The sequence below is a fragment of the Xenopus laevis genome, chromosome 3L (assembly GCF_017654675.1).
Source record: "Xenopus laevis strain J_2021 chromosome 3L, Xenopus_laevis_v10.1, whole genome shotgun sequence".
Lineage (NCBI taxonomy): Eukaryota > Metazoa > Chordata > Amphibia > Anura > Pipidae > Xenopus > Xenopus laevis.
In genome coordinates, this window is record NC_054375.1 from 115,387,489 (window position 1) to 115,402,463 (window position 14,975).

The 14,975-nt window shown below is 36.7% G+C and overlaps 1 protein-coding gene across 1 annotated transcript in view; it reads right to left on the reverse strand.

Annotated features, from left to right (window-relative positions):
* The window catches only part of rhcg.L (Rh family C glycoprotein L homeolog), a 35,668-nt gene that overhangs the window by 17,513 nt on the left and 3,180 nt on the right, over window positions 1-14,975 (reverse strand). Inside the window, exons 2-3 of the mRNA XM_018253209.2 lie at window positions 5,512-5,698; window positions 1,086-1,236 (exon numbers count right to left, since the gene is read on the reverse strand). Of these exons, the coding sequence (XP_018108698.1) occupies window positions 1,086-1,236; window positions 5,512-5,698 (338 nt within the window). The remainder of the gene's footprint in view (window positions 1-1,085; window positions 1,237-5,511; window positions 5,699-14,975) is intronic.

Consider the following 14,975-nt stretch of genomic DNA (forward strand, 5'->3'; position numbering starts at 1 on the left):
AATCTCATATTTGTAATACTGATACACCTCTGGCAAATATAATTGTCAGTGATAAAAAAAACATAGCAGCATAATGCTATAAACCACTGTATGGTGATCTTATTGTGTGACATTACAACACTTAGGGGCAGATTTATCAAGGGTCGAATTTCGAAGTAGAAAAAGCTTCGAAATTCGACCATTGAATCGGAATACTTCGACTTCGAATATCGAAGTCGACGTTTTTTTACATCGAATTTAGCCATTTGCGGTCGAAGTAAAATCGTTTGATCGAAACAATGAAATCCTTTGAGCAAACGATTTTTCTTCAACTTCAAAAAAATTTGAAAAATGCTCTAGAAGGTCCCCATAGGCTAACATAGCACTTCGGCAGGTTTAATTTAGCGAAGTATTGAAGTCAATGTTTTTTAAAGAGAGAGATACTTCGATTATCGAATGATCGAATAGTCAAAGTATTTTTACTTTGAATCGAAGTCGAAAGTCGTAGTAGCCTATTCGATGGTCGTAGTATCCAAAAAATTACTTTGAATTTCGAATTTTTTTACTCCGAAAATTCCCTCGAATTCACTTCGACCCTTGATAAATCTGCCCTTATTGTATAAGAAGGAGTCATGGGTTAGGAAATGTTATGCTCATGACTAAAAGAAATGGACACTGCGGGGCATGAGATAATTATGTTATTTGGGCCTCGTCCCCTGTTTCTTTTACAAAAATCTGCCTTTTTCAAATACAATCTGATTGTAAAAGTGTGACGTCCCTTCACATTGGAACCTTGTTTCATAAATGTAAATTATAAGCTGAAGCTTTTACATAATATATTTATATAGGTGTACAAAATGGCAATATTTTATAGTTTACCTGGCAGCAACGGTTAAAAGCAATCCTTGCCATAGTTTCCAATTGTTGGAATGAAACTGTGGGTGTGGCGGATCATAACTGCCTTTTGTTCAACTGTAAAGCAGTTCCCTAGACTTACATGAGCACATTTCTATTCCAGGCCAAGTCAAGCAGAGTCTGCAAGCTGCATTTGTTGTGGTCAAAACTGTTCCTGTATAACTCTATTCAGTGAAATAGAAGTAACTTACGTGAAGTTTATCTAGAAGAATCCACTCGTTTACCGCAAACAGAGTGACCTGAAACAAGGTCATGACCATAATCTGAACTGGACTAACTTTGCCTAGAACACCTCCAAAAGCGATGCAGACTGATCCCACGCAGAAGTCCGCGTTGATCAAGCTGTTTGAAAGAAAATCGAGGACAATTACAACCCAAACTAAAAAAAATAACATATAATTTAGCTGACCTACATTTTCTTAAAATTCAAAGGTGTATTTACCATTAAAATAAAATCACATGATGTATGTAAGCAAGTAACATTAGTGAAAATTAGCGAGCATTTGGCGCACTGGACACAACTTTGCATTTCATTAAATTTGCGTTGAATTAGCGAATTTACGCCTGGTGAAGTGTTGCGATGGCTGCATAGCCGTCGCTGGCGAATTTTTACCGCTTAGTAGATTTGCCCCTATAGTGAGGTAGCTTATTTTGACCACACAACTTTGCATCACAATTTCTTAATTCCACTAAAAATAATTTGCATCACGATTTCTAAAAAATCTAATAAAAGATCGTTTAAATATTAAAGAAACCCAATAGGAGTATTATTAGGATTTAATGATATCTTAGATGGTATCAATACGAGGTACTGTTTTATTATTACAGAGAGGAAATCCTTTTAAAAAACATGAATTATTTGATTAACATCTGCTCTATGGGAGATGGCCTTCCTGTAATTCTGAGCTTTCGGATATTGGCTTTCTGGATAACAAATCCAATACCTATATCTGTCTATTGGCTAATAAATAAAAAATGCTATATAGTGTATTCTCTATGATTTTGTTAACAAAAAATATGGAGATGTTTTAAATAAATAATGAGTTGAAATCGTCTCCTTAGTCACAAAGATTGATTTAGGGCACATATAGTAATTCCAGAAGTTTTGGCACCCAAGTGGGTGGGTAACAACACTGGGAATCACTCCATATTTATTATGCACAGGACCTTGGGTTTTCCGGAAAAAGGGTATTTCCATAATTTGGATCACCATATTTTTGACGCCGGTGACAATTCAGACGCGACGACAATTCTGACGCCCATTAAAGTCAATGGGCTCCCAAAATTGTCGCCAGTGACAATTCCGACGCCGGCGTCAAAAATATTTTGACCCAGGCAAAAACTCATCTGCGAATTTTCGTGGCAATTTTACGAATTTCCTGAAGGCTAAAATATTGCACTGCTGTGCCTGTCTTTAAGATTTTTGTGAATTTGCATTGAGAATAAATGTTCTTAAATGGCTCGCAAATGAGATGGATGTTTGCGTGAGTGCGCCAACTGTTCAAGGTTGTTGTGCGTGAAAGTAACATTGAGAGTAACTTAAATTCGCAATTTGAAAAACTGTTTCGAAATATATTTTTTGGCTACTTCGACCATCGAATTGGCTACTTCAACCTTCTACTAAGACTTCGACTTCGAATCGAACGATTCGAACTAAAAATCGTTCGACTATTCGACCATTCGATAGTCGAGGTACTGTCTCTTTAAAAAAAACTTCGACCCCCTACTTCGCCACCTAAAACCTACCGAACCTCAATGTTAGCCTATGGGGAAGGTCCGCATAGGCTTTCTAACAAATTTGTGATCGAAGGAAAATCGTTCGATCGTTGGATTAAAATCCTTCGAATCGTTCGATTCGAAGGATTCGATCTAACGATTATTCCTTCGATCGAACGAATAGCGCTAAATCCATCGGCTTCGATATTCGAAGTCGAAGGATTTAACTTCGACAGTCGAATATCGAGGGTTAATTAACCCTCGATATTCGACCCTAAGTAAATGTGCCCCAGAGTGTGCACATAATATTCGCAATTTGCGAATTTTGCAATATTTTAAAAGCTCTTATCGGCAATCACAGTGTGATAAAAAAATTGCAATTCTGTTTGCACACTCTTATTCAGCTTTATATATATAACCAAATATATTCACTGTGCAAACCAATTTGCCCTGCTCAAAGTTTAGAAATGAGCCCCAGTGATGTAGTATAGCAATGAAGGGGAAAGGGTGCTGCTCTAAATAAAAATTACAAACAGGGAATTCACCAAGAACAAATTATTATTAAAAGAATGCTCTGGAAAGCACTTAAGATTCACCTCTGGAGCCAATAAATAATTGTAGGTTAGGGATTAATTAAATTGCAAATTATGTACTAAACACCGTTGTTGACACATCAAACAAACTATACATTTTTATTACTACGATTATTTACACGTCATTAACTTATCAAATGATGGTGCGTGTGTGCAGAGCATTAATATCAATGTCAAAAATGTCATTTTTTATGGTTTAAAAATGTTTATGTTTTGTAAAACAAGCAAGGTTACTCTATCAATCCTTGTTAAAGTTGTAGATTAAACCAGGCCACTCTAGAGTCTAGCACTCACTGTTCTTTTTCACATAGTTCCATTTCTCCCAGGTTTAAGTGTTTACTTTAATTGTTGTACAGGTATAGTGCTTTGGATGTAAAAAAAGGTGCAATAAGCAGTAAGTGGAAAGGGAGTGAATTAACTGTAAAATAATTACTGGGCCTTTCCAATGAAAGCAACAGGGTTTCAGCATAGTGTGCATTTAAAAGGATACTGTCATGGGAAATTGTTTTTTTTCAAAATATAGTGCTGCTCCAGCAGAATTCTGCACTGAAATCCATTTCTCAAAAGAGCAAACAGATTTTTTTTATATTCAATTTTGAAATCTGACATGGGGCTAGACATATTGTCAATTTCCCAGCTGCCCCAAGTCATGTGACTTGTGCTCTGATAAACTTCAATCATTCTTTACTGCTGTACTGCAGTAGAGTGATATCACCCCCTCCCTTTTCCCCCCCAGCAGCCAAACAACCCTAATCCAAAAAGCTCCATATTACAGAAAGGCCATCTCCCATAGACCCAAATCACTAAGCGCTGAAGCGCCTAACGCTAGCGTCAATTCGCTAGCGTTGGGCATTTTCGTTACTTCGCAAATTCAATAATGAACGCTGGCGTAAATTCGCTAGTGTTACTTCGCACCCTTACGCCTGGCGAATTTTCGTTATGGACGTAACTACGCAAATTCACTAACGCGGGCAGTGTACTGAACGCTACCTTTTACGCTAGACTTCCTTCACCACCTCAGACCAGGCGAAGCGCAATAGAGTAGATAGGGGTTGCTTAAAAAAAAGGTCACATTTTTTCTAAGTCCCAAAAAACGCTGGCGTGTTTTCTATATTATGGGTGATAGGCTGAAAAAAGATCGAAAACATTTTTGGGGCTCACCTCCTTCCCCCCTACATTTCCTAACTCATGGCAACTTAACTATACAGTGGGCACATGTGTAGGGCAAAAAAAAAAATTATTTGATGTTTTGAAGGTTTCCCAGGCATTTGTAGTGATTCTACGTATTCCTCCATTGAAATTTGAATTTGGCGCCGTATGCAAATTAACCATCGCTAGCATAACTTCGCTTCGCTTAGCGAATCAACACTAGCGCAACTTCGCCTTATGCTACCCCTGTGCGCAACTTCGGATTTTAGTGAATTTGCGGAGCGCTGGCGAAACTATGCCTGGCGAAGTTTGGCGAAGTGCGGCGAAGTTGTGCCTGGCGCAACTACAATTCTTAGTGAATTTGCCCCATAGACTCCATTATAGTCAAGTAATTCAATTTTTTTTCAATGAATTCCCCTTTGTTCTGTAATATTATAACAGTACCTTGTATTTCATCCCAACTAAGATATAATTAAGCCTTATTGGAGGCAAAACTATCCTATTGATTTCAATTGATTTTTAAATTATTTTTTAGTAGACATAAGGTATGGAGATCTAAATTATGGAAAGATCTCTTATCCAGAAAACCCCAGGCAGGTACCATTCTGGATAACAGGCTTAATGACACTTTAAACATCACACTTCAACTGCACAAACTAGTTTAGGGCAAAATAGATGTTGTAAGTTACTTTATTATTATGGCATTTATGACATTGTACAGTGAACGCATACTGAGAGCACCTGACATTTAGATGTATATATCACCATTTTCAAAATAATGTCCAGAGACCATATTTTCTTATGGATTGAGCAGTGATCCCCAACCAGTGGCTCATGAGCAATATGGTCCTCACCATCCTCACCAAATGCTTGGCTTTTAGGCAAGTTTTGGTTGCATTTAAAACAAGGTGTACTGCTTTACAGAGCCTACTGTAGGCTGTCAGTCCACATGGAGGCTACCAATTACCAATAACATCCAATATTTTGCACCCCTAGGAACTTTTTGCATGCTAATGTTGCTCTCCAACTTTTTACATTATACATTTTACATTATAATGGTACATTTTAATGTGGCTCATGGGTAAAAATGGTCGGGAAACCCTGGTTGGCCTCAGATATATACTCGTTCATTGTTTTCTTAATTACTATTATTACCCACCTTTCAACTCCAATGAGGATCTTCCCATCTACAAATGTGTGAAACCAGCCCTGCATTAGAAGGGCCCACTGAATCCCGAAGGCGGCAAGCAGAAAATTGAAGGCAACACTGCCAAAGCCATATCTCTGAAGGAATGTCATAAGGAAACCAAAGCCAACGAAGATCATTACATGGACATCCTGGAAACCTAGGGGTGGATAGAAGAGAGATTTTACAATGACCTCTGAAAATGCATTTAGTCGTTCATTATTCAGACAGCAATCAATTTATCTCCCAAACTAGATGTCCACGCTATGGGTTATACTGTATAACCATCCTCCCATATTTCTACTGATGTCAACTTTAGAACTATAATGGAAAGGGAATTAGAATTACTGCCTATTACCACCAGTGTCTGATATAGGAATAATTTTCCCATGCATTTTCATGGAAGCAATTTTAGACTGATGCTTTTCTCCCTGAAAGCATAGTATTCATATATGGCACATGTCTAAGGTGCAGAGTACATTTTGTCCCAATACACATTATATAGTGAATAAAGTACCCCTATTGTAAAATAAAAGGATATTATAAATTACCAAGGAGTTCCAGGACAATATAAAAGCTCAGAGGAACTCCGAGGTGACTTCTAATATCCTCATTACAACATGGAGTACTTTATTTATTATAATACACATGTTTCACACTTTCATGTTCGATTATAACTGATGACATCACTAAGCACCGTTTTTAAGGATAGAATTTACAGGATATTCATGGCTCTTGAGTATTATAAAGGTATTAACTATACACACATGCAACACTTTTTAAACACTTCTTAGTCAATAACTGTATTTATTTATTCTGGCAGTATGAACACAGAAATAAGAAATAGCCTAAAGGTGCCAATACATGGAGAGATCCGCTCGTTTGGCGATGTCGCCAAACGAGCGGATCTCCCTCCGATATGCCCACCTTGAGGTGGGCAATACCGGGCTGATCCGATTGTGGGCCCTAAGGCCAGATCTCGATCGGTGAAGCCCGTCGGGGGGCCCCATACATGGGCCAATAAGCTGCCGACACGGTCTGTCGGCAGCTTTTATCGGCCTGTGTATGGCCACCTTAAGGCAGGACTGTGGATCATTTTGTTATCAAATGCACAGAAAACTTTTAAAGCTACTGCTACTGCTTGGAATCTTAATACACATACAGGTATGGGATCCATTATCTAGAAACCTGTTATGCAGAAAGCTACAAATTCTGGAAAGGCCATCTTCTATAGACTCCATTTTATCCAAATAATCCAGATTTTTAAAAATGATTTCCATTACCACTGTAATAATAAAACAGGACCTTGTACTTGATCCAAACTAAGATATAATTCATTCTTATTGGAAGCAAAACCAGCCTATTGGGTTTATTTGATGTTTACATGCTTTTCTAGACTTAAGCTTTAAAGCTGCAAATTACGATAAAATTCTCTATCCGGAAAACCCCGAGTCCCAACCAACTACTGGAACACAGAGCTCTCAGCAGGATATACATATTTAAAATTTAGACTCAAATGGGTTATATTCTGGTCAGTGAAATACTTGAGAATTCTATTGGGTTATCTATGTAATAACTTGTTAGGTAAGTACTGCAGTGTTAAGGCAGTGGCATTGTTGGCATTTTAATCACCACTTCATACATGTTTCTTTCTCAGTACAGTCTATATGTATGATGTATAACACAATATCAAAGCCGTCACCTTGGTACAAGTAAAGTTCTTATGTTGGCCATCGGCAAGTCAAGGTGATCTTGAATTTAAATGCAATTTGCTTTTCACTTTTGATAACGATCAAGCACATTTAAGTTAAGTTAAACGGTCAGTGGTTATTTATTAATCCTTGAACCGATTCAAGTAAATTGGGTCCTGCTTAAAGACTAACAGCGCCATTAAGGCAAGAGCAACCTTCTGTAATAAATAAAATGTGCAGTTCTGTACAAGTTGAGTGTGTCTAATCACAATTAAACAACTTAAAGTCACTTTAGCTCTTTTAATAAGAGAAAAATAACAACACAGGAACATGCCATTTAACAGCAGATAAGAAACCACTGTTTTATTAAGTCTGTTTATACCCGAACTCTTTGAAAAGATTGAACAAGCAATATTTTTTCATCTGTTACTGTCAGGGCAGTGTTTTGTTTAGCACTACAGATAACAGAATCATATAATAACAATCATTTTACCCCAGGAAAGTACCTGGTATAATATTTACCATATTGCTGCCGATTCACACATATAAATGCAGTGACCCATCAGCCATTGGCCAGAATGCCAGTTCAAAAAATTTCATTTATGACCTAAGTAAAGTTATGATATAGAAGAAGAGAAAGTACCCCGCTTACTCAATCTCACTCAGCAGTCACTTATCTCAATTATACCAACAACCTGATAATTGTACATAAATATATTAACGTGCAATCCCACTGATTGTCTCGTAGCAATCACAGGAAATATAAATTATAAAGTGCAGTGCTATAATTTATTTGTTTTTACCAATACATTATATAACTTATAACTTAAGTTAATTAAGATTAAAGTGCAGTGCAATACAATTCATTCAATTAAATAGAGTAAAAAGGTTAAAACCATATAGTGATATTGTCCACATTAGAATCAATTATACATCACAATGATTTATATCCTTTCCAATAGGGTGTTGTTATTAGATCAATAATTAATATGCCCACATCCAATCAAACTTGAAAAATTATATAAGTTTAAAGTGCTTAGCAGTGCTTAACAATTGCATAAAATATTACATATGGAATTGTTTTTCATCAATTTCACTGTCAACTTGAGTGTTTTCATCAAATTATTGCAAAGAAGAAGAAAAAAGAGACTTCAAAACTGGGCTTAAGAAAGCTTTAGTGAAACAACATGAATCATATTTTATTTGTGCAGAGGTATCTAATGTGCTTAATATTTTACAGTTTAGTTAGTGTGCTGTCTGTTTTCTTTTCTCATGGGTAAAAGGAACACAGAGCCTACTGCCACTATTGATGGGTTGATAAAAGGGAAAAATGTTTTTGTGTAGAACAAAATAGCATTCCATTACTGTGTGCACAACAGTTACAACTTCCCAGCCTTGTAGATGCTGGAATTTGCCCAAGCTTTTACATATTGTTATATATAGATACATACCATATGCTAGTTGCTGAATAAGGAGTGTGTAAAAGTGGGAAGAACTATATGTTCCTTTCCTAAAACAACAAGGACTTGTAATGAAACTGTTATTATAAAGTTATGTACAGGCTGTCACATAAGTGTTTATTTATAGAAAAAGCATCTCAACAGGAACAGGCTGCTACTGTTAAGATGTTTTTTCTTTAAACATCTTTTAACTGCACCACCTTAGTTCTATGGGTCAAGTCTTGTGCCAGCCTGTATATAACTTTGGAATAACAGTTTCTGCAACCACCCCTAAGCCGAAGCTGGGGCCATGTGTTCCTGGACCCCTGCATTTTTCAGAAATATGCGAGTGGATAACTATTTATATGTTTAATGTGTCCTTCAGCTGGGATAGACAAGGTCCTTTGCTCCAGATGAAGCAGAACCACCATCCCTGACCTGCAAGCAAGACATTGTAGTCTGGTACCATGAAGCCTGCCATGCTTTAAAGGGATTGGTCACCTTAAAATGAAAATTAAACAATGGTATAGTGTAGAGAGTGATATTCTGAGACAATTTGCAACTGGTTTCATTTTTTTATTATTTGTTGTTTTTGAGTTACAGTATTTAGCTTTTTTTTCGGCAGCTCTCCAGTTTGCAGTTTAAACAATCTGGTTGCTAGGGTCCAAATTCCCCTTGCAACCATGCATTGAATAATGAATAAGAAACTGGAATATAAACAGGTGAGGACCTGACTAGAAAGGAGAGTAATCAAAAGTAATACTAACAATAAATCTGTAGCCTTACAGAGTATTTGTTTTTTAACTGGGGTCAGTGACCCCCAATTGAAAGCTGGAAAGAGTCAGAGGAAGAGGGCAAATTATTCAAGAACTATACAAAATAAATAATGAAGACCAATTGAAAAGTTGTGGAGAATTATCTATTCTATAACATACTAAAAGTTAACTTAAAGGTGAACGACCCCTTTGAGTTCCCTCTGGCACTTCAGTAAGTATGCATTGGAGTGATTATGGAAAATAGCCAACTTATCTGGTAATAATAATTGTGTGGTTGTTTTCTGAACAAATGTCAGAAACATAAAAACTGTAAATGGTGTGGGTATTGCTATAACTGCTGCCTCTCATAATTGCAGTGACCTGCATTTTAGAGTTATAGCTCTTATTCACCACTTTAGATATTTCATTACAACTGCTAGAAGGAGAACCATTCTAGGTGGCTACAGTGGTGTTGCTTGTAAGTCACTGTATTATCAGACATATGCTTATTACTGAACTCTAAAAGCATATTTAAATGTCGTCTTTATTACTGTGAATGATTTCTGCATACAAGTCTCGTCCAAAAATCAGCTGACTATAAATGTACTTATAAATCAAGTACCTTGCATATAACAATCACACTGACATAACGAGAACTTTTTTTGCCTTTACGGTCTCATCTCACATGCAAGAGTAAGCAAAAACATGCTAGCTTTATTCCAATTGGTGCAGAGCAGAGGTGTGTCAGGTCAATTAGGGGAAGAAATAAATCTGGTTTTAGTGACTCCTGTCATTTTGGTAATGGGAATGTTCCCTTGCAGCAGACTGTTGCAATGTTGCAGGTATTTGTCATGCTAACAATATAATTCAAAGATGAAATGATTTAAAGGCATTACATGCCCTTCCAAATAAGGAGGTGCAACTTTAATTTAATGTGTTTTATTTCTCTTTTAATTATGCCAAATGCAAATCTACATTTCTTCTTCCTTTAGCATTTAGGTTCCCAATATGAAGCAGTGGGTGGAGTGTCCAGCTTAAATGCCATTAATGGTGACATTGCAGTGAATTTACTGATCAAATCTGGACTTCACCCATTTTTCCCCCTACCCCACTATAGTCATATTCACACTCAGTAAGCCTCATTTACATACTGTGTTCATGGTGCAAATTGCAATTTTTGGAGTTTGTCGTTTGTTTAATGCGTTGCGATGCAACTTGTTAGGTGAACCCTTCCAGTGAAGTTAGGAAACAATGAAGCAGTGCAAGAAGAACATTGTGTATAAAGTGGAGCAAGTCAACTACACTTGAGCAGGAACTGGGGTAGCGTGAAAAATAGTGGAAGATATTCATGTGCTATATAGTGAACTACACAAGTTTCTTTTTGAGCAACGGCTCTCTGACAGTCAAGATTTCCTCCCTTGATATCAATGCCCCTAGAGCACTGGATAACCCTAGGGGTGTTTTTGCCTTGAACACTTTGCTTCCAGCAGCACTTTATCAAATAGCTGCATTGTTTACAACTAGTGATGGGCGGATAAATTTGCCACGAGCAAATATGCGGCAAACTTCCATGTTTTGCCACCGGCGAATAAATTCACGAAAATTCACTCAAAAGTCACTTGCATCAAAACCGTCGCACATCAACATTATTCTGATGCCCATTGACTTTAATGCTGGTGTCAAAATTGATGCGAACATAATAATTCGCGTTTCGCAAATTTTTTGCCGTTTCACGAATTTCGACATTCGAAGTATTTTACTTTGACGGTCGAATATCAAGGGTTAATTAACCCTCAATATTCGACCCATAGTAAATGTGCCCCACAGTGTGCCAAGAGCTGACCTCCCTGCCTAAATTCTTCAAAATTAAAAAAAATATAAAATAATATCCAAGCACCTATTATAGTAATATAGTAAAGTATATTACAAGTAGTACAATACTAAATTTCTACTAAATTATATATATATATATATTCTAAATCTAAATCCTGGATTTGATTTGGGATTCTGTCTTTTTCAGCAGGATTCTAGTGCCTGGCCAAACTGAATCCTTAAATTCATGTGACTCTTCGGCACACGAAGTAGGACATTTTGATGTGGCTTATACTTACTTGGATACCTGAAGTAAAGTTCATTTTCAATATCATTGTCAATGTTCTTCTGTTTCTTAATCTCTGGCCAGTGGGGGTCTGCTTCTGAGTCGTACCGCACAAAAATGCCAAATAGAACGATCAAAGCAATTTCCCATAAGAAGCAAACTAAAGGCAGCTTCCATTGCATGTCGGTGTTTCTATACATTTTAAAGGTTTTGTGGTCTTTCAGTTCCAGGGGAAGTTGTTGATAATAATCTATGGAACCAGCCCAAAAAAATTGTAAAGGAGCATTCCAGCAATATATATATATATATGTGCCTGTTAAGGGTGTGACTTTCACACCCATTATTACATGGAGCTTGCAAATGCTGCAAACCATTCCTGAGAAGAAGAAGAAGAATTTTATAGCTACACATGATGGAATATATGAGGAGTTAGCAGGCTCTGAAATTCAGCTTTGGTAGTAAAATATATTTATCACAAAATAAAAAAACAACTTTTTAAGCTATGGGTAATTGGACCTACTTTATTTATTATATAAATATTATATATATATATATATATATATATATATATTTATATATATATATATATAATATATATATATATATATATATATATATATATATATATTTTTATATATTTTATTTTTAAATATTTTATATTTTTAAAAAAAATCGTTTACTACTCCTAAAATATTTTTCACATAGAAGTAACAAATGTACAGATATTTTGTTCTCCTAAGATATATTGGTGTGGGATCCTTTATCCAGAAACCAATTATCCACTAAGTTCAGAATTACGGGAAGACCATCTCCCATAGAATTTTAAGCAAATAATTCATAATAAAACAGTATAGAACAGTACAGAAAAAGTCCAGATAGGGGGCTGAAACAAGTTCTTTTTTTCCATATTTTCTACCTTGTTCCTAAGAAACTACAAAAAAGATACATACAATTAAGAAAATATTCTAAAGACAACTTAAACAGAGAATGAAGTGGAAGAGCTTAAACATTAAGAGGAGTGGTTGGGCAGAAGCATTTAGAGATGAAGGGTTACTAATGATGACTGTCTCTTGACAGTGTGCTCCTTATGTGAGAGTTCACAGCTATGCATTGCAACAGAATGGAACACTTATACAAACAAAGGTATTTACAACAACAGGAATACCATCTAGCCAATTGTAGACTGTCCTGAAACACCCACCTTCTTTGTTTAAAAAAATAGAATTTGAACCATGTCCACATTCCAATGTGCTTACTCAGTCTCAGGATCTTCTAGTTGAGCTCATGTCCTGCTCCTTTAGGGCAATGGTCCACAAGGAGATTAATTGCCTGCTACAAATCTACAGCAATCTCCTCCAAATGTGAATTATGAGTGGTAAAAACCATGTGTCTCTTCAGTCTTCAAAAGTCACGTGAAGTTTACTCTTGAGGTAACATCAGACGACTTCAGGAGATCAAAGGGACACATGGGTTTTACCACCAGCAATTCACTAATATTTTTTAATATTGTCAGTAGGTGAAGGAGATAAATTGCCCGCAGAAGAGGAAATTTGTAGCAGGCGATTAATCTAGGGTTGCCACCTGGACTCTCTGCGATTGATGTGGTGATTGGCCACATCATAGTCCCAGCCCCTGTGATATCACCACCGAAACCCTGCCCAGAGTAAGGAGCCAGGGAAGGTAGCAACCCTAGATTAATCTCCTGGACCACTTGTCTTAGCCACCGCATGCTGTCAGTTTGGGATCCTATGGCACAATTTATGCTTCTGTGTTTTGTTGCCTCTCAGTTTAACAGAGTTTTTTTTCCAGTCTAGACTGAATCAAATATATTGATTTTTTTTAAAAAAAATATGGACGAAGGCAGTCTACTTGGACAAAATTATGCATTCTGTTATCCAGAATGCTCAGGACCTGGAGTTTTCTGGATAATGGATCTTTCTGTAATTTGGATCTTCATACATTGTCTACTAGAAAATTAATAAATATTAAATAAACCCAATAAGCTGGTTTTGCTTACAATAAGGAATAATTATATCTGAGTTTGGATAAAGTACAAGCTACTGTTTTATTATTACAGAGAAAAAGGAAATCATTTTTTAAAATTTAGATTATTTGATTAAAATGGGGTCTATGGGAGACAACCTTCCCATAATTTGGAGCTTTCTGGATAACGGGTTTCTGGATATCGGATCCCATACCTGTATATGTGCATCTGCTAATCTCGAATGCCATTCTCTGTACTAGAGTTGGTCAACCTGTAGCTCCAAATAGTGTTAAAGAATACTAGCTCCTAAAAATGAATACTGTATTGTTGTACAGGCCATAGTCTATGTACTGACCTTTCTGCACTAACTCAAAGGTTCAGCATCTATTTAACTGTAATGATTCAGAACTTCAACATTGTCACAGGAGCTCACCATGTTGGATTTTGTCAGTAACACGCACATGCTCAGTGTGCTCTGGGCTGCTGTTGAGAAGTTACGTTTTAAGGAGAAGTAAAGCTTAACTAAATAAGTAGGCTATAAATGTTGTACATTATGTTTTAAACTTCAATACCAGCCCAAAGTAACCACAGCCCTTTAGCAGGGAAGATCTGTGTCTCCAAAGATGCCCCAGTAGCTCCCCATCTTCTTTTCTGATGAATTACTGCACATGCTCTGTGCTGCTGTCACTTACTGAGCTTAGCGACCAACTCACAATATACAGTACATATAGAATAGAAATGTCACACTATAAGGCTGATAAGTAATTAATACAGATAATTACTGTATGGCAGCTCAGAAACCAGTGCAACTAGCATCAGAATTTAATAGTCAGCCCTGTAGCATCAGCTTATATTACAGGCAAACCCCATTTTCTGCTTGATAATTTGTGATGGCTTAGCTTAGCTTCAGAGCCCACTGAGCATGTGAGTGTCACAGACACTTTCCAAGATGGTGACCCCCTGTTGACAAGTTTGAAGTCCTGGATCATTGCTGCTATTGAGAAGCTGAAACTTTGGGAAGGTGCAATAAGTGCAGTATATAAAACATGGCATTTTTGTCCATATTTATTTTTAGGGCTTAGTTCTTCTGGCCAGTCGTCACAAATCATCAAGTAGAAAAATGAGGTTTGTTTGTCATATAAGCTATATGGCTTATTCTGATGCAAACTGTACTGATTTTGTAGCTGCCATGTCATGAGAATCTGCAATATTTACTAATCAATCTTGTACTGTGACATTTATATTCTATATATACAGCACATCCCAGAGTATGTGCAGTGAATCAGCAGCAGAAAAGAAGAATGGGTGCTAATGGGGCATTTTCATGACTAGGGACCCTAAAAATGTCTTGCAACATCCAGTCATGGGCTACCCTTGAATAACTTTCCAATAAGACATAATTGTCAGATTCGTCCGTGAAGGTTTCTTGGATACTTAGGTGCACATTGTGGAGCTGTATAATTGCAAGTC